Below are 14,709 nucleotides of genomic sequence, written 5' to 3' on the forward strand. Positions count from 1 at the left end.
CTGCAGGACACACCTCCTCGTGAGGGTTCAAAGGGAAAGCCTGGTGGAAAGAGGAAAAGCGAGATCTCCCAGAGGTGGTGGTGACAGCCAGAGCACAAATTAGTCACCAGAAAGTTTAATCTCTCTGTGACTGCAGACGCAGGCAGTGCTGCTCCTCTGGGACAAGCTCACCCCACTGTGCAGCATCCCAGGCTTGGGACAGGGACAGGGATGGGGACGGGGATGGGGACGGGGATGGGGATGGGGATGGGGGCAGGTGCTGCTGGGGGTACCCAGGGATGGTTCCCTCCAGTCAGGCAGTGCAAAGAGCTTCACAGAACAGACTCAGATGATATCTCACACCAAACATATCCACAGTCTGTGCGGGCCCACAGTCTCTGCAACCCCAGGAAGAAAGAAACTTCTCCCCGCAGCTGACGCAGGAATCCCAAATCATCCCACCGCGGTGCAGGGGGCGCACGGCATGCAGGAGCGGGGCTGTGCCCAGGGCTCTGCACCACGCTGCTCGCCAAGGCTGACAAAGCCTTCCCACGGCAGACGCGCTTGGATGAGCTCGCATTCAAATAGGAGCCCCAGGAAGCCAAATCCGTTCAGTTAGGGCCATTATCTCGCTAGGTTACGGGTTTCCTGTAAATGAAAAGCGGTGGCCGTGAACGCGATTTCCAACCGCAGCGTTTATTTGACCGGCGGGCGGCCTGGCCTCTCCCGCACTCCAAGCAGCGACTCTACGCACCGCGCTCCTTGCGCGCGGCGCCTACGCTACTGCGGCGAGCGGCCGTGCTCGGCCACCCGCCCGCGGCCCCACCGCTGTCACGGCAAGCCCAGCAGCAGCTTCCCCGCCAGCGCCACGGCCAGCAGGCTGGGCAGGTGCAGCGGCGTGGCCCCGCCGCCGTTCCGCGAGCCCCGCGGCCCGTTGCAGTCGTCGCTGAAGCAGCATTGCAGGGTGGCCCCGCCGGAGCCACCGCGCCGCGCCTGGTCGCAGAAGGACTTGTAGGAGCAGGACTTAATGACGCTGTCTGCAAGGGAAGGCAGATCACAGAGGGTTAGGCGCTCCCGGCGCATGGGGGCCTTTATTCCATCCCTGCTGAGCTGAGAGGGGACAGAGAGAAAGCAGAGGTGCATCCCAGCATGTTACGCTGCAGATCTGCAATGAAAGGGTCTCCCTCCTGCACACAGGACTGCTGGAGAGCCGAGCAGTGGCCCGGTGGCCGAGGGATGTCCTCATGGTCACATCTCTCTAAGCCACCGCAGAGCACATTGCTGTGAAAGGAGCGACCAACAACTTATAGCCGCATGTGAAAACACACGTAGCCCAGCAAGGGAGCCAGCCCGAGGCAGGAGGAGGGTGGTTTGGGGACCTGCCCGTGTCTGTCCTGCAGGCCACGATGCTGTCTGGCAGCTGTGAGGTTGCACTGAGGGTGTTAACACACTGCTGGAGCGTTTCCCTTACACCAGAAAAATGCACTGTTATCTCAGACCAAGAGCCTGTTCCCAGAGACTAAAAACTGGTGGCTCACCCCTACCTCAAGGGTTCGAGGGGCAGCCAGCCCCAGGCGTCCCTCTCCTCTCCCCAGCCACCCCTCCCACAGCCCCGGGCTCCTTTGGGGCGCTGGGATGCAGTCCTGCCCTGCTGACACCGTCCTTCCCTTCCTTCACCTCCCTGCCAAGCCTTTTGGCCAGGTTTGCAGCCGATGTCACTCCGCAGCTCCCAATGCTGCGTGCAACGGCCATGGAAGGGGAGCAGCCCCGTGCGAGCAGGAGCACACCCCTCCGGCACGGCTGGGGCCAAACCGCAGAGGGACAGCGGTGGCAGCGGCTGTGCAGCCCCCCCGCAGGGACTTACTCGGCGCGGTGATCGTGGAGCAGGCGTCCGCGTACTGGGGGCAGCTGTGGGAGCCCTGCTTGTTGCAGTCGTTCTCGTTGGACGCGACGCATTTGTGGCATTTCAGCGCCGCACCTGTGCGAAGGGAGGAGCAGCGGTGAGGCGGTGCTGGGCTGCGCTGGGGCTGCGCTCAGCCAGGGCTGGGGGAGCCACGGACAGGCAGGAGCTGGCAGGGCCGAGGCGGGTGGGCTTCAGGGGGCTCTGCTCCCCGCAAAAGGCATGCGGTGCTCGCCCAAGTGTGGCTCAAAGCGAGGGAAAACACCTTGATCTTTGTCGTTTTGCACTGAATTTCTCTTTAATGAGCATTTGCAGGGGGAGGGTTCCTCTAAACTACGGAGGCAGTTTTGTGCATTTGTGCATCGTTAAAGCAGCTCCCCCCACGGAACCCGTTGCACAGAACCTGCACCCGAAACGCACGGTTCAGAGGGACAAGCGCGGCGCTCGGCAGCGAGGTGACAGGCAGACACGTGTCAGAGGCAGGGCCGTCGTCCAGCCTGCTCGCAAAGGAGGCCAGAGGCACGCGAGGTGATAACCAGCCCCTGCCTCTGCGGGCTCACCGTGTGTCAGAGCTGATGCCAGGCATAAGAACTGTTTGACCCTGCAGGAGAGGAAAATGCGCACTTGCCAGAGGTCCCAGCTCAGTTTAGGAACCGGCTGAGTAAATATGAAAGTGTCATTATCACTTTATGACAGAAGGAGACTTTAAATATCGTCACCGTTTTAAATATCTGCAGACAGAGAACCACCAAGAAAACCTGAAGAACCTGCTCCCACCCGAACCAGGAAATTGTGAAGACCACTTGATTTTGATAGCAATGGTTAAATTACTGCTTATGTCGGGATTCAGTTTTTGCTTTCCTGGATGAACAGAGCCCTCTCGTGGCAAGCAGGCCCCAGCTGCGTGGTCAGCACATTTCGTTTTGCAGGAGGTCTGAGCTCCTGGGTTTGGTGGAAAAGGAGAAAACCCGAGTCTCAGGGAACTGAGACCGAACAGGGCCGAATGCCGGTAAACGCCTGCCGTTAACGCACGCTGAGCACAGATTTCCACTGCGGCGCTGCCTGGTTTTTGCAGCACGGTGCAGCCTTTAATTTACCGTCAGCTAAAACCACAGCTGGGTTTCGTTCTCCCCTTGGTACAAAGCTCCTGACATCACCACGACCTGACCACACATCGTGCCCGTGCCTGGAGCAGCGCGACCACCTTCCTGCCTTTTAGGATGGTTTGGTGCAGTTCTGCCTTTGAGGAACCAAGCAGGTCAGAAGCTGCTTTTCCTGGGCTCGGGAACCACCTCGGCTCCCACCAGGCTGGAGCCCAGCATCCCCGCTCACACCCACCGCCCGCACAAGCACAGCAGAAGGCACAGGGGCAGGGTACTCCGGCACTGTCCTAGCCAAGGGAAGGGACCGTCCCCCCCAAAGCAGCTCTTCTGCAAGGACAGGAGGCACAGCAAGAGCCCGGAGCCGGCGGCAGGCCGGAGGCAGCCAGCAAGCAGCAAGCAGCTACAGCCCGTCCTCCCGCCCAGCGCCGCCTTCAGCGGGGGGACACTTACTTTCTCCAGCCAGGGACGTGACGAGGGCCAGGGCCAGGAGGGTCCTCAGGGCGGGCATTTTCAGCAGTGCGCAGCGCAGGTAGCGTAGCCTGTCTTTTGTCCCGAGGTCTTACAGTTAATCTGCTTGGGTGATTGGATCAATGGGCTGAGGATAACACACTTACTGCAGCCCCTGGCTAATGCCACCTGAGCCGGAGGAAGGGACGCGATGCCCCAAGGGCAGGGGCCACCCGGGGCAAGGGGGCTGGTGGCAGTGGCCAGACCTGGCACCAGGGGGCTGGACTTTGCTTTGGGGACCTCTCCATCGCCCTGTGTCAGCTTCCAGAGCTCTCAGCCAAGCCCACCTGCTCCACCCAGAGAACATCGCCTTCCCTGCTGCTTGTGGTGGCTCAGTTGGGGAAGAACCCTCCCGAGCTCCCAGCTCACCCAAGGCAGAAGTGCAAGAGACCGCAAACCCTCACGGGGCTGGGAGCACGAGGGAGCCATCCCTGCCACCCGCTGTCCCCACCCTCAGCGGGGCAGGGACGGCTCCATCCTTACCGAGGGATTTAGCCAAGGCCGGGAAAGACACCAGGGTCAGCCCAGGGGTGGAAGCCGGTCCCCCCCCTCCCCGCAGAGCTGCCCCAGGCTCGGCTGCTCCCGTGCGTAGCGTGCAGGTGGCTGAGCCACGGCCCGGTGTGTGCTGACGGCACCGCATCAGTGTGCGAGCAAACAGTGTGCGAGCAGACCACGGGGCACTTGGAGGTGTTGCAGGTCTCCGGTTCAGTCTGTGGACGCCCAGCTCAGGAAGAGGTGATAATCACACTTATTTGAAACCAAAAGAATTAGCACACAAATGAGGCAGAATCAGGCCCTTCCTAGAAGACTGAGCCACCGTCCGTCTCCCCAGCCCCCTCACTGACCTTACAATCACCTGGAAAGCTTTCAAGAGTGATAAACACAGTTTTTATTCAGGCAATGAAACATGGAAAAAATATATTAGTAATCATTATAATAATCTCATTTGTGTGAGTATAACTCTTACAAATATTTACCTGACATATAAAAGGGAAATTATTGTACATATAAAATTTATGTTGATGGCAGTTACATACATTGTACAAAGCAATCCTGGTAGTAGTCACGCAAAGAAAATCTTCCTGCCTCTGGGGGGACGCTGGAAGGATGCGGTGGAAGCAGGCTTGCAGTGGGGGTGGGCACTCGTTGGCACTTTATTGCAGACAAGACCTACTGGTGAACGCACACTGGCACACAGCGACACTAAGGGCTCGCGGGCAGGCACCCTCCGCTGTCAGAAAGGGATATTGAAATTCTACCGCAAGGAAGAGAAGACAACCACAGCCACCCTGGGATCTCGGCGCACGGGTATCTGCAAAGGTTCCCTGGGCCGGCTGCGCTCCTGGGCTCCAACGCGGGGCACGGTGCCGTGGTGCGCCCGGGGACGCGGCCGGGCACCGCAGTGAGCCCCGCGCTCCTCATCCTGCTGAGCACAGCCGGCGCCTGCCGGGCACCTCGCGGGGAGCAGCACGCGAGGTGCAAGTCTCGCCCCTTTAAAGTTACAAACGCACGCCTTCTATTATATAGAACTATAACCGTTATATATATACATATACGTAACTGTAACCATATTATAGTTAATAAGTCATTCCTTAGGAATCTTTGCCCAGATCGTAAGTGCATGCTGACAGGCACAGAAACGAACAGCACTCAGGTGACAGAGGCAGTGAAAGGGCGACCACGAGACACCGGGGAGCGGAGAGGAGTGGGAAGGTGCTGCCAGGTCAGATTATTGCCGTGGGGGCAGCTCTCCGGACAGCCTGGCCTCCCAGATTGCCCCTTTTTGCAGGAGAGAGAAGACCGGAGCACTTACTGCATCATACGCAAGTCGTGGTTCTGGGGAAACGCTGGGGGTGATGAAATCAAACCTCCTGTCGCTACCTGCCACCTCCGAGGTCCAGAACAACAAACCAGAACAAATCTCGTGCTGGGACCTCAAGCTTGTCTGAGCCCCACCTGTGTCCTACACCAGAAACCGGCCCCCTGTGAGCTGCTTACAAGCTCCGAAAGGCCGTGCAACTCCGCTCTCTGGCAGCCTGCTCCCTCCCGCTTCTGAACGGGCTGCCGAGAGGAACCCGCCTCCCTAGGAACTCCATGGGCCTCAAGGGTTTTAATCTAATTATACAGAGCCTTCTGCACGCAGCACATCCCCTGACAGCGTCACTCCTTGCTGCACCACCGCCACATGCGAAACCACCAGGTAATGGAAGGGCCACCCGCACCGGGGCCGGGAAGGCTGCTTTGGGCCGGACACGTGGGAGAATAAGGGAACGGTGCTAGGCTGCAACAACCCAGGTGCTGGTGAGACCGAGGGAAGGGGAGTCGTGCTCCAGTGGGCCGTGGTTGGCTTTTTGACTCCCCAAACAAAAGAAAAATGAGAAAAAAAAGAATAGAAAAAGGGAAAAGTAGGATTTTTCCTTTCTGTCAGCTGTGCGGAGGTGAATGTTCAACACAGAGCTGCAGGTGCACACAGCATCAGCCATCGGCTTCCGCACCGCATTGCTCCAGCCCCTTTACTGGGTTAACTGGGAGCTCAGGGAGCAGGTGGGGACCCTGCGCGTGCCAGGGCAGGCTGCCGACTTCTTCGTCTGCTTAAGTGTGTAATAAATTCTCTCTATGCATAATATAACTAATAAAATATATATCAGGTGTATGGCTCTGATTTAAACAGATGTTTGCACCGCATGCTCAACACAGGGATTAGAAAATAGAGGGAAAACAGCTTAATTCTTTTACAAAAAGATAGCAGCAAAAAGGTTTGCTAAGGTTTTAGATAGGCTAGGTAGGAAACAGTCCCAACAGCAAATACTTCCCCTGTTTGACACTTCAGGGCTGTCTGCGCAAGGTGAGAGCGAAGGACCCTCCACCCTCAGCAGTTCTCCTGGGGCTTGGCATGCCCAGAGAAGTAAACACCTCTGAAATACAGCAGGCAGCCTGCCTGCACGGCCATTCAGATTTTGGGCTGAATCCAGACAGATTTCAAAGCGTATTTTACTGCTGTCTGGATCCGTCTTTTCTTGTAAAGGCTAGCTTTTGTTTGATTCTCTTAGTATTCAGTGCTGCAAGGGTGTTTCTCAGAGCAGCAAGACCCAGAGCATGACTGCACTTCTCCTCACCTTTCTGTGCTGATTGGAGAGGGAGCTCTAACGCAGCAGAACTGTGGAGACGTTCAGGGCTTGCTTCCTTCCTGCTGCAACATCAAAAGGGGGGGACTAACCTCACTACGGCACGTGGAGCCAACAGCACAAGCCTGGCTCTGCGTATTTTAAAGCAGGTGAGAAAACCATGCTAACACCACGGGAAGTGCCAGGGCAGAAGGGCAGTGGGGGCCCAGGCAGGTCCCAGCTCCACAGAGCCACGACCTGCCCCGTTTCCCAAACCACCCTCGGCTCCAGCAGCCTCCTGCACCCACCTTGGCCGGGCTCTCATGGAGATGAGGTTACTGCTGACGGAGCGGCCGTACCCGCGCCTAGGGAAGGGGATGCGTGGCAGGACCATGCCCAACGGGGAGAAGTCAATACAGAGCTGAGTGCAACGCTAATAAAGTGCACGACTGCAGCGATGCAGGCATCCTTCCCCAGGGGCTGGCACGGCCAGGGACCAGGATGTGCTGTGCTGTGGTTCACCAATGTGCCAGCAGCCAGGATCAGCCCCCGGGACAGTGCTGCCTCCCCCAAACCGCCCTATTGAGAGCCTGCTTCAGCCAGGGGCTGCGGTGGGTGCCTGGGGTCCCCGAGGCCCCTTTGCTGCCCCCCCAGCTACGTGCCAGGTCCCCCTCCCCAGTGCAAGGGCTCGATGGCTCTGAACCCAGCACCACACACATCCCGGGGCAGGAGCTACCATGAGGCCGGATCCACGCTGTCGAGCACGTGAAGACAACAAATGACAGCGTGTGGGGGGCACCACCAGGCCTGCTCCCAGGTGAGGGGGGCAGCCCGGGCTGCTACCACCCAGCTGCGAGGCGGCTCCCACAGGGACCCCCCAGGAGCAGCACGCCCGTGGGAGCCGAGCAAAGCCCCCAGCCCCTGGGCTCCCATCCTGGGGTGAGCGGGGAGCTGCGGGGCCTGGCAGCCACGTGTGTGCTTCTCTGCTGGGGGGGGCTCCTAGGTAATAAGGCAAAGTGCTTGAAGGTACGAGGAAAGCGGCCAAGTGCAGAGTGCTGGACGAGGGGCGGTGAGCTCAGTCTGTCCTTCCCAGCTTCGCTATCAGCTCGTCGCAGATCTTGGTCAGCTCCTCAATCTCCTGGTTCTGGAAGAGAAGCAGTCCCTGAGGACCCCCGCGGCAGCACCGCTCCTGGTCCCCACCCGACCCCGGTACTCGTGGCACAAGGACCTGCTGCAGCACACAGCCCAGCACCAACAGGATGCCCAGGCACCCAAACAGCACCACGGAAGCGCAGAGTAACCCAGCGCAGCCTGCGGAGGCCGGGGGGCAGCGTTACCTTCTGCTGCAGGGCTCTCTCCAGGGACTCCACCTTCATCTGCTCCTTGCGCAGCCCGGCGTGCAGCGCCGCGCTCTCTGCTTTGGCTTTTGTGCGCACCTGGGCGATCTCCTCGTTGGCTCTGGGGGGGGTTGGAGAGAAGGGGGCCGTGGTTATGCTGCTGGGTGCAGCCAGGAGCCCTGCGACACGATGTCAGACTGTGCTGCACTAGCACAGCCCGGCTCCTGCATGCCCGCCTGCATCAGGGGTGCCCAGGCAGCTGCTCAGCAGCGCCAGCAAGCCCCTGCGTGGCCTGCACCTTCACATCAACCCCGAGCTCTGGGTCTGATGCTGCACCTGGTCAAAGAACAGGCTAGAAGGCACCTATCCTCCTCTTCCTCCTTCTCCTCCCCCAGCCTGCACCCTGCACAGCCCTCAGCTGCAGCTCTTACTTGTCTAATTTTTCTTCTGCGTGGACCTTCAGAGCCTGATACCGCTGCTCTTCTTGCTTGACCCGGGTTAAATAATCTTGGGCACACTTCTTCAAGGCCTCTTCATTCTGGAAAACAGAGAACATCCACCTGTGCTCGGTCTGAGCAGAGATACGTTGCTCTGATAGAACGACAGAACATGTTCTGCAGGTGAAAGAAAAAGGCTTTAAAAAGACCCAGTTTCTCACTTACAAGGGGCTGTAGCCCCTTATCCAGCTCAGCAGCAAGGAAAAGCTGCTGTGTACGCGGAGCCAGGGTCTCTGAGGGCTCCTTGCCCTGGCACCTGCCCTGCCTCGGTTTCTGCCCCAGGGCACAATGCCCTGTGCTCGCCGTCAGCGGGAGAGCCCCGGGGAGCAGGCTCCTCGTGAGCCCAGCTCCAACGCTGGCTTCCCACGGCATGGAGGAGGCTCTGCTCGTTTGTCAGCAAGCTGCCAGAGCACAGCAGCGAGCCGAGCTCTCAGCAAGGGCTGGGGCAGCATCTGAAGCAGCGCCAGGGGGGACCCGAAAGCCGCTGCACAGGAACCCGGCCCCAAGGGGCTGCGAGGAGGGGGAGGACACCAAGACAAGGACCTTCTTAAAGCCTTCGAGGACGCCCTTCAGGTTCTCATATCTCCTGAAGAGATCCGACAGGGACCTCTCCACTGAGTTCAGGTCTGCCAGGGCCTGGTCCTTTTCCATGGTGAGCTGCTGCAGGTTCTTCTGAGACGTCATGTTTGTCCTCTGCTCGTCCTCTGCGAAGGAGAGCCAACAAGAGGGATGCGGGGGCTGAGCAGGGACGGCTGCGGCAGCAGCTCCCTGCCCCGCACACCCGGCCAGGCGGTGGGACCTCACCTATCATCTGGGCAATGGTCTTCTCGTACTCGGCCACGATTTTCCTAGGATGGAGGGAGAACAAGAGCGGGTAAGAGGCAGCAGTTCCTTGCGGGCACACACCTACAGCTCTGCTCTAGCAAGGGGCCCCGCCACCCCTTCCCTGCCACGAAGGCAGCCCGAGCACCAGCCCGTCCGCAGAGCCTGGACCACAGGAGCTGGGCTCCAGCTCCCACCGCGGCGCTGAGACCTCCCTGCAGCCGCAGCTAATGGGATTTCACCCCCGCGACAAGGAAACCGCAGGCTCAACACGGCACAAGCACAAAGGGAACACGTCTCGTAACGCGTCCCACCCCGGTGACGCCGAACCGTGTCATCCCATTACGGCCCCACAGCCCAACCCGCGCCCCCAGGGGGGAGCAAAGAGCACAGCATCCCCCGAGCAGCACACAACAGAAGGTTTTCACCTCATCTCCAAGACTTCCTGACGGCTCTCTTCGTATTTCTTCTTCCACTCGTTGGCTTCAATCTCCTTCGTGATTATCTGGGATGCAGCAGACACGAGACCCTGGGGCCGTGCTCCGGGTGCGCCCCCGACCCCAGAGCCTGCCCCGCTCCCCCCGCACCGTGGCAGCGGGCCGGGGCCGCTCCCTGGCCTCACCTCCTCCCTGATGAGCGTGAGCACGGCCGCCTTCTCGGACGCGCTCAGGCAGATGCCATCCAGGGGGCTCTCGCTCCTGCTCCCGCTGGTGATGGCCACGGGGGATTTGTCCGTCAAGCACAGCCCGGGGCTGCCCTGTGAGGGAGATCACGCAGCTGGGACGCTGCATTTTGTTCACTTTCTATTCACCCTGCTTCCCCCATCTGGGGTGTTCGCCCCCATTTCGTCAGCCTCTGCTCAGGCACCGAGCGTCCCCACCTGCACACTCCGACAGCTCGGGGCCCGGTGTCTGTGCCTGGCTTTAAAACAGCTCTGGCCTTGAGGGGCTGCCTGCATCACCTCCTGGCCGGGTGGGGACACCTCTGACACACTGCTGGCGCTACGGGGACGTTTGTGGGGCCGTGCTCACGGAGGCTGCAGCAGCACTGCTCGGGGCCTTCTCCTCCCGGGGCCCAGCCCCTCTCCCCCAGGGCCGCGCGGCGGTGACGGGCAGGGCGCAGGGCCTCCAGGGCTCCCGCAGCCTGGAGCGCCTCCAGAGAAGCATTCCTGCAAGCCGAGGCTCACACCGGCGCCTCGTCCTCCTTTCATCATCCCAGCCGAAGCGGCAGCCCCTCGCAGCTATCTCCTTGGAAACAGGCTGCGAGGCCATAAATAGAGAAGTGCTGCGGAGAAGCCAACCTGTTTTCGCAGTGTTTTGGAAACGAACGCACTTCTCTCCCTCTCTCCCCCCCTCTCCCTCCTCCCCTGCGCTTTGACCATTGCCAGATTCAAGCACAAGGGCGCCCCGCGCGCCTCCCACGGCTCTGCCAGTGGTGGAGGCAGCAGGAGCCAGCCCGGGCACAGCCCCGGCTCTGGGCAGCTTCAGCCCTGTGTGGCTTTTGCAGCAGCCTCCCGCAGCATCTTGCAAACACAGGCGTGCACCTGAAGGCCTGCAGGTAGCTGTGCCTACTGCCTAACCCCATGGCAAATCCTCCCACCTTTTGGGATGACCATGGCTCAGCTGCAGGAGCGATTGCCAGCCCGTGCCCTCAGCAGCACCAAACAAAAGGTTCACTTTGCCTAACGTCCTTGAGGGGCTTAGCGCAGTTAAATCTGTCTCAGAGACACTAATTTTGCTGATGTTGCTAATCTCACTGTCATCTGCTTGCCACCTCCAGCAGCTTTGGCCAGGGGCAGCTAAGCTGGCACAGGGTCCCCCCTGCTGCACCGGGGTCTTGGGGCCACCCCGACCACTCCGTGGGGGCACCGGGGATGCCCCATGCAGAGCTGGGGCACTGCTGGCTGCAGGGCCGGGCTGTTAAGCGGGCTGCTCTCGTTAATCCCCCTCTCTGCTGTCAGCCGGCTTCCTGAAAGCTGCGTCTGAGCCTCCCTCGCAGGAGGCACAGGCACCGGCAGAGCCAGCCCCAGCCTCCTTCCTCCTCACAGACACAGCCTCTGTCCTGCTTTGCACACTGTCAATTCAGAGAGGTTTTGGCAGCACTTCTGGGAGTAGCGGGGACGTTTGCTGCAGCCTCCCCCTGCCCCCTGCCCAGCGGGGCAGGCAGCACCGGCACCAGCACCAGCACCAGCATCAGCACCCCGCAGCCCCACACCAGCGGGCAGAGCCGCCCCGAGGCACAGGGACGAGGATTCACGTGGCACTTACGGGGAAGGCACCAGGCCCATCCTTGTCCATCTGCTTGGAGAGCTCCTTTTCAAAGCCTGAAAACAGGGAAATTCAACATTTTAGCTGCCTGGAAGCAAGACCCTGGCAGCAAAGGGGGTTTGCTGGGATGCAGGGTTGTGCAGCTGAGTCTCCGTGTCCCCTGAGCTCCCTCCCCAAAGGATTCTTTGCCCCCAGCTCCTGCCCTTGTGAAGAGGACGCATCCTGCACCCCCGGCAGCCTCTCGTGCCGCGGTGGAAGCCAACACTTCCCTCTGGTGGCCCCACACGTCCTGGCAGCTGCCATGGCAGCGGTTCCTGGGGACCACGGCACTGAGGATGTCCCGGACATCTCGGGCGGGGGGCAGCCCCGTGCTCGGCCACCCCAAATCGCACCAGCCCCAGCCCCACGCCAGCTGGGCCCGGCGCCGAAGGAGCTGCACATGGCCCCTTCTATTCTTGGCAGCAGTGGAGGGAAGCTAAAGGCCTCTCCTCCAGCCTGAGTGCTCGGGACGCCCTCCATCACATGTAACTTGGGATGTAATTTATGAACCTCGCAGAAACAACTGCGGACGTGACCGGTTATTCACCTGTTAACTGGGCAGAAAAAAACATAACGTGAGAACGCAGCTACGGAGGGAAAGATGCAACACGAAGCTTGTGGCTGCAGATTCCCTGGGATTTCCCCATTTATCCCTGCACCGTGGCCAGCAGCTGTGAGCCCTCTGGGACCAGCAGCAATAACTAACGCCTCCCAGGCTCACCGTTAACTGTACAATTCTCCTTCCCCTGAGAGATGAAGGGCTGTTTTCCTCTCCTGAGAGGTTTGCAGCTCCACATGACATTCAAGAGCGGGGATTAATGGGTGGCTGCACAGGAGACAGCTGCGAACCTTCTGTGCAGCCATTTCTCTTTGCACCTATAACTTTGCTATTGATTAAGTGCCATGTTGCCTGGCTTTTAATTATATTTTAATGGATTGGTCAGAGCAGTTAATTACACAGGAGACGGGCAGCAAAGCACCAGCAGTAGCGCCAGTGCAGGCTTCTGTAGCAACCTGGAGATCTCTATTAACCAGAGCCCTGTGCGCTGGGAGCCACCATGTCCCAGCAGCTTTGCCCTGGCGCAGGCAGGGGCCCTGCAGCCTCGAAGGCAGGCACAGGGCATGCCAGAAACGTCCCCCTTGGGCTGGACAAGTTGCCCAGCTCAGCCCTTGCCTTGGCTGTCCTTGGTGAAACAGACACTGGTAGTGCACAGCGGCACCATGCTTTGCGCACCCAAGGCACTACTTAGGGAGCACTTCTTGTAACCGCTATAACCAAAATCAGCCTGCTCATCACTTGTGCTTTGCCTCTGCTCACACTGAGCAGGAGCAAAACCCAAAGGGGACTGACGCTTTGAATAGCAGCCCTGACTTTGCATTTGTGTTTTACTACTGAGACCGGGTCAGCCTGCATCTGGGGAGGTGCCGGGTGCCCTCCTCATCCTGCGGGGCTGGTACAACAAAGCTGGTCCCTGCCAGGAGGGCAGCGTGCCCAGGGAAAGGGGCTGCGGGCGAGCCAGGAGCTGCAGGGCTTCCCAGCACAGTGCCACTGGGACAGTGCTCCAGGCTGAAGGAGTCTGGATAAAGGCTGCCTGCACCACAATGTTTCCATAATGAAAGCAGTGCAGATAAGCAATCGGAGGTTTCATTATGGCTCGTGGTAACCTTTAGTCCTATCAGCACAAATGAGACGTGATGAAGCTGTGTTGCCTCAACAGCACAAATGCATTGCCAGAGGCTGCAGGCATTACCCAGGCGCGGGCATGGCTCACCTCCAGAGCCAGAGGCAGCGAGGATGCTCCCTACCTGCCTCCACACCGTGCTTTGCCGCCGGCACGGGGACGTTCGAGCACTCAAAGTACTCCAGGTCATCTTCAGGCTCTCCCTTCTTCTCCAGCCCGGCTGGTTTCTGCACAGAGGTGGTGGAGGCCAGCTTCTCTTCATCAGTGGCATGTCCATCCCGATTTGCAATATCTGGGATTTCTGAGATCAACGCTCCTTCATCCTGCGGGATCAAGGCATGCGGTTAAGCAGGACCGAGCTAATCCGCAGGGCTCAGGCAGCCGGGCTGTGCGGATGGCCAGCGGGAAGCACCGGGAGGCTCAGCACCCACGGCCAACTGCTCCCCACCAGCCACTCGGCAGGCTTGGGCAGAAGGAAGCCCCCCGTGCCCCAAACAGAGGCGATTAATGAGCAAAATCCATTAACCCGACCGCAGAGCTCGGCGCTTTGCTCTGGCCCACAGCGGGGGACAGGTCTAAGGCCTAGGACACCGCACGCGCGGTCCCAGCAAACCGCAGAGCCGCCTGGCCGGGAAGCCACGTGTGGAAAGGCTTCCCCACCGAGCCCAGCCGGCATCCAGCTGTGCCTGGGCACCCCGGTTACCTCGCTTTCAGCAGCTCTCCTCGCACCACCCCGCGCCAGCAGCAGCTCTCCCACCTACCTGGGTGCAGACGTCCAGCACCAGCGCCTGCGTCTCGTACTTCTTCACCTTGCAGCCGCTCCTGCGGGACAGAGAGAAGGAGCCGGGCTGAGCTGGGGCTCGCAGGGGCTGGAGGAGGGGGAGAGGCGGGGGGCGCGTGCGAGACAGCCCAAGCAGAGGGGAGCAGCCCCAGCGCTAGCATTGCACCCGCTGCGCAACAGCGAAAACACTCACCGGTACCGAGGCAGGGCAAGTTCTGGAATGAACAGAAGGAACAAGCAAAAAAACACACAACTACAAAGCAGTTGGGTTTGTCTTCAAGATGTTTATTCCTGTCGAAGGTAAGGGTCAGAGAAAGCACCCCAAGGTACTGACGGCGAGAGAGGCGATTGCCAAGGAGCCTGAGACAAAAGCTGTCCCTTGCTGCACGCTCGCCTGTGCATCCAGAGCGGCGGTATGCCTGAGTGCACGCCGGTTTGCTGCGGGGAGGAAGCACTTCCAGGCTGCCCTGACCCTGCTGGTGTGGCCGGGGTCCATCTCTGCAGCATCCACGTTCCCACGTGGGCCAGGCCTGCCCGGCCAGAGCTCTGCCCTGCTGCAGGACAGCGCCGCTGTGCTTCCAGCGCTCCCTCGTCAGGGTGCAGGCGCTGTCTGGAGGAGGAGAGCAGGCTGAGCTCAGGTTGTTCTCACAGGTGATCTGCGACTGGAAGCTCCTCCTGGGGCTTCATCCCG

General features: G+C 60.0%; 1 protein-coding gene across 7 annotated transcripts in view; it reads right to left on the reverse strand.

Annotated features, from left to right (window-relative positions):
* Positions 1-657: 657 nt before the first annotated feature.
* Positions 658-14,709, reverse strand: part of TACC1 (transforming acidic coiled-coil containing protein 1) — a 35,035-nt gene continuing 20,983 nt past the window's right edge. For all 7 annotated transcript variants that reach the window (XM_066983502.1, XM_066983503.1, XM_066983506.1 and 4 more), the window contains 12 exons: positions 13,999-14,059; positions 13,362-13,560; positions 11,517-11,572; positions 9,872-10,006; positions 9,678-9,754; positions 9,232-9,275; positions 8,971-9,131; positions 8,362-8,468; positions 7,931-8,051; positions 3,433-7,737; positions 1,844-1,957; positions 658-1,016 (listed from right to left, as the gene is read on the reverse strand). In XM_066983502.1, coding sequence (XP_066839603.1) covers positions 7,669-7,737; positions 7,931-8,051; positions 8,362-8,468; positions 8,971-9,131; positions 9,232-9,275; positions 9,678-9,754; positions 9,872-10,006; positions 11,517-11,572; positions 13,362-13,560; positions 13,999-14,059 — 1,030 coding nt within the window. In that variant the 3' untranslated portion in view covers positions 658-1,016; positions 1,844-1,957; positions 3,433-7,668. The remainder of the gene's footprint in view (positions 1,017-1,843; positions 1,958-3,432; positions 7,738-7,930; positions 8,052-8,361; positions 8,469-8,970; positions 9,132-9,231; positions 9,276-9,677; positions 9,755-9,871; positions 10,007-11,516; positions 11,573-13,361; positions 13,561-13,998; positions 14,060-14,709) is intronic.

Source organism: Anser cygnoides, chromosome 26 (assembly GCF_040182565.1).
Source record: "Anser cygnoides isolate HZ-2024a breed goose chromosome 26, Taihu_goose_T2T_genome, whole genome shotgun sequence".
Taxonomy (NCBI): domain Eukaryota; kingdom Metazoa; phylum Chordata; class Aves; order Anseriformes; family Anatidae; genus Anser; species Anser cygnoides.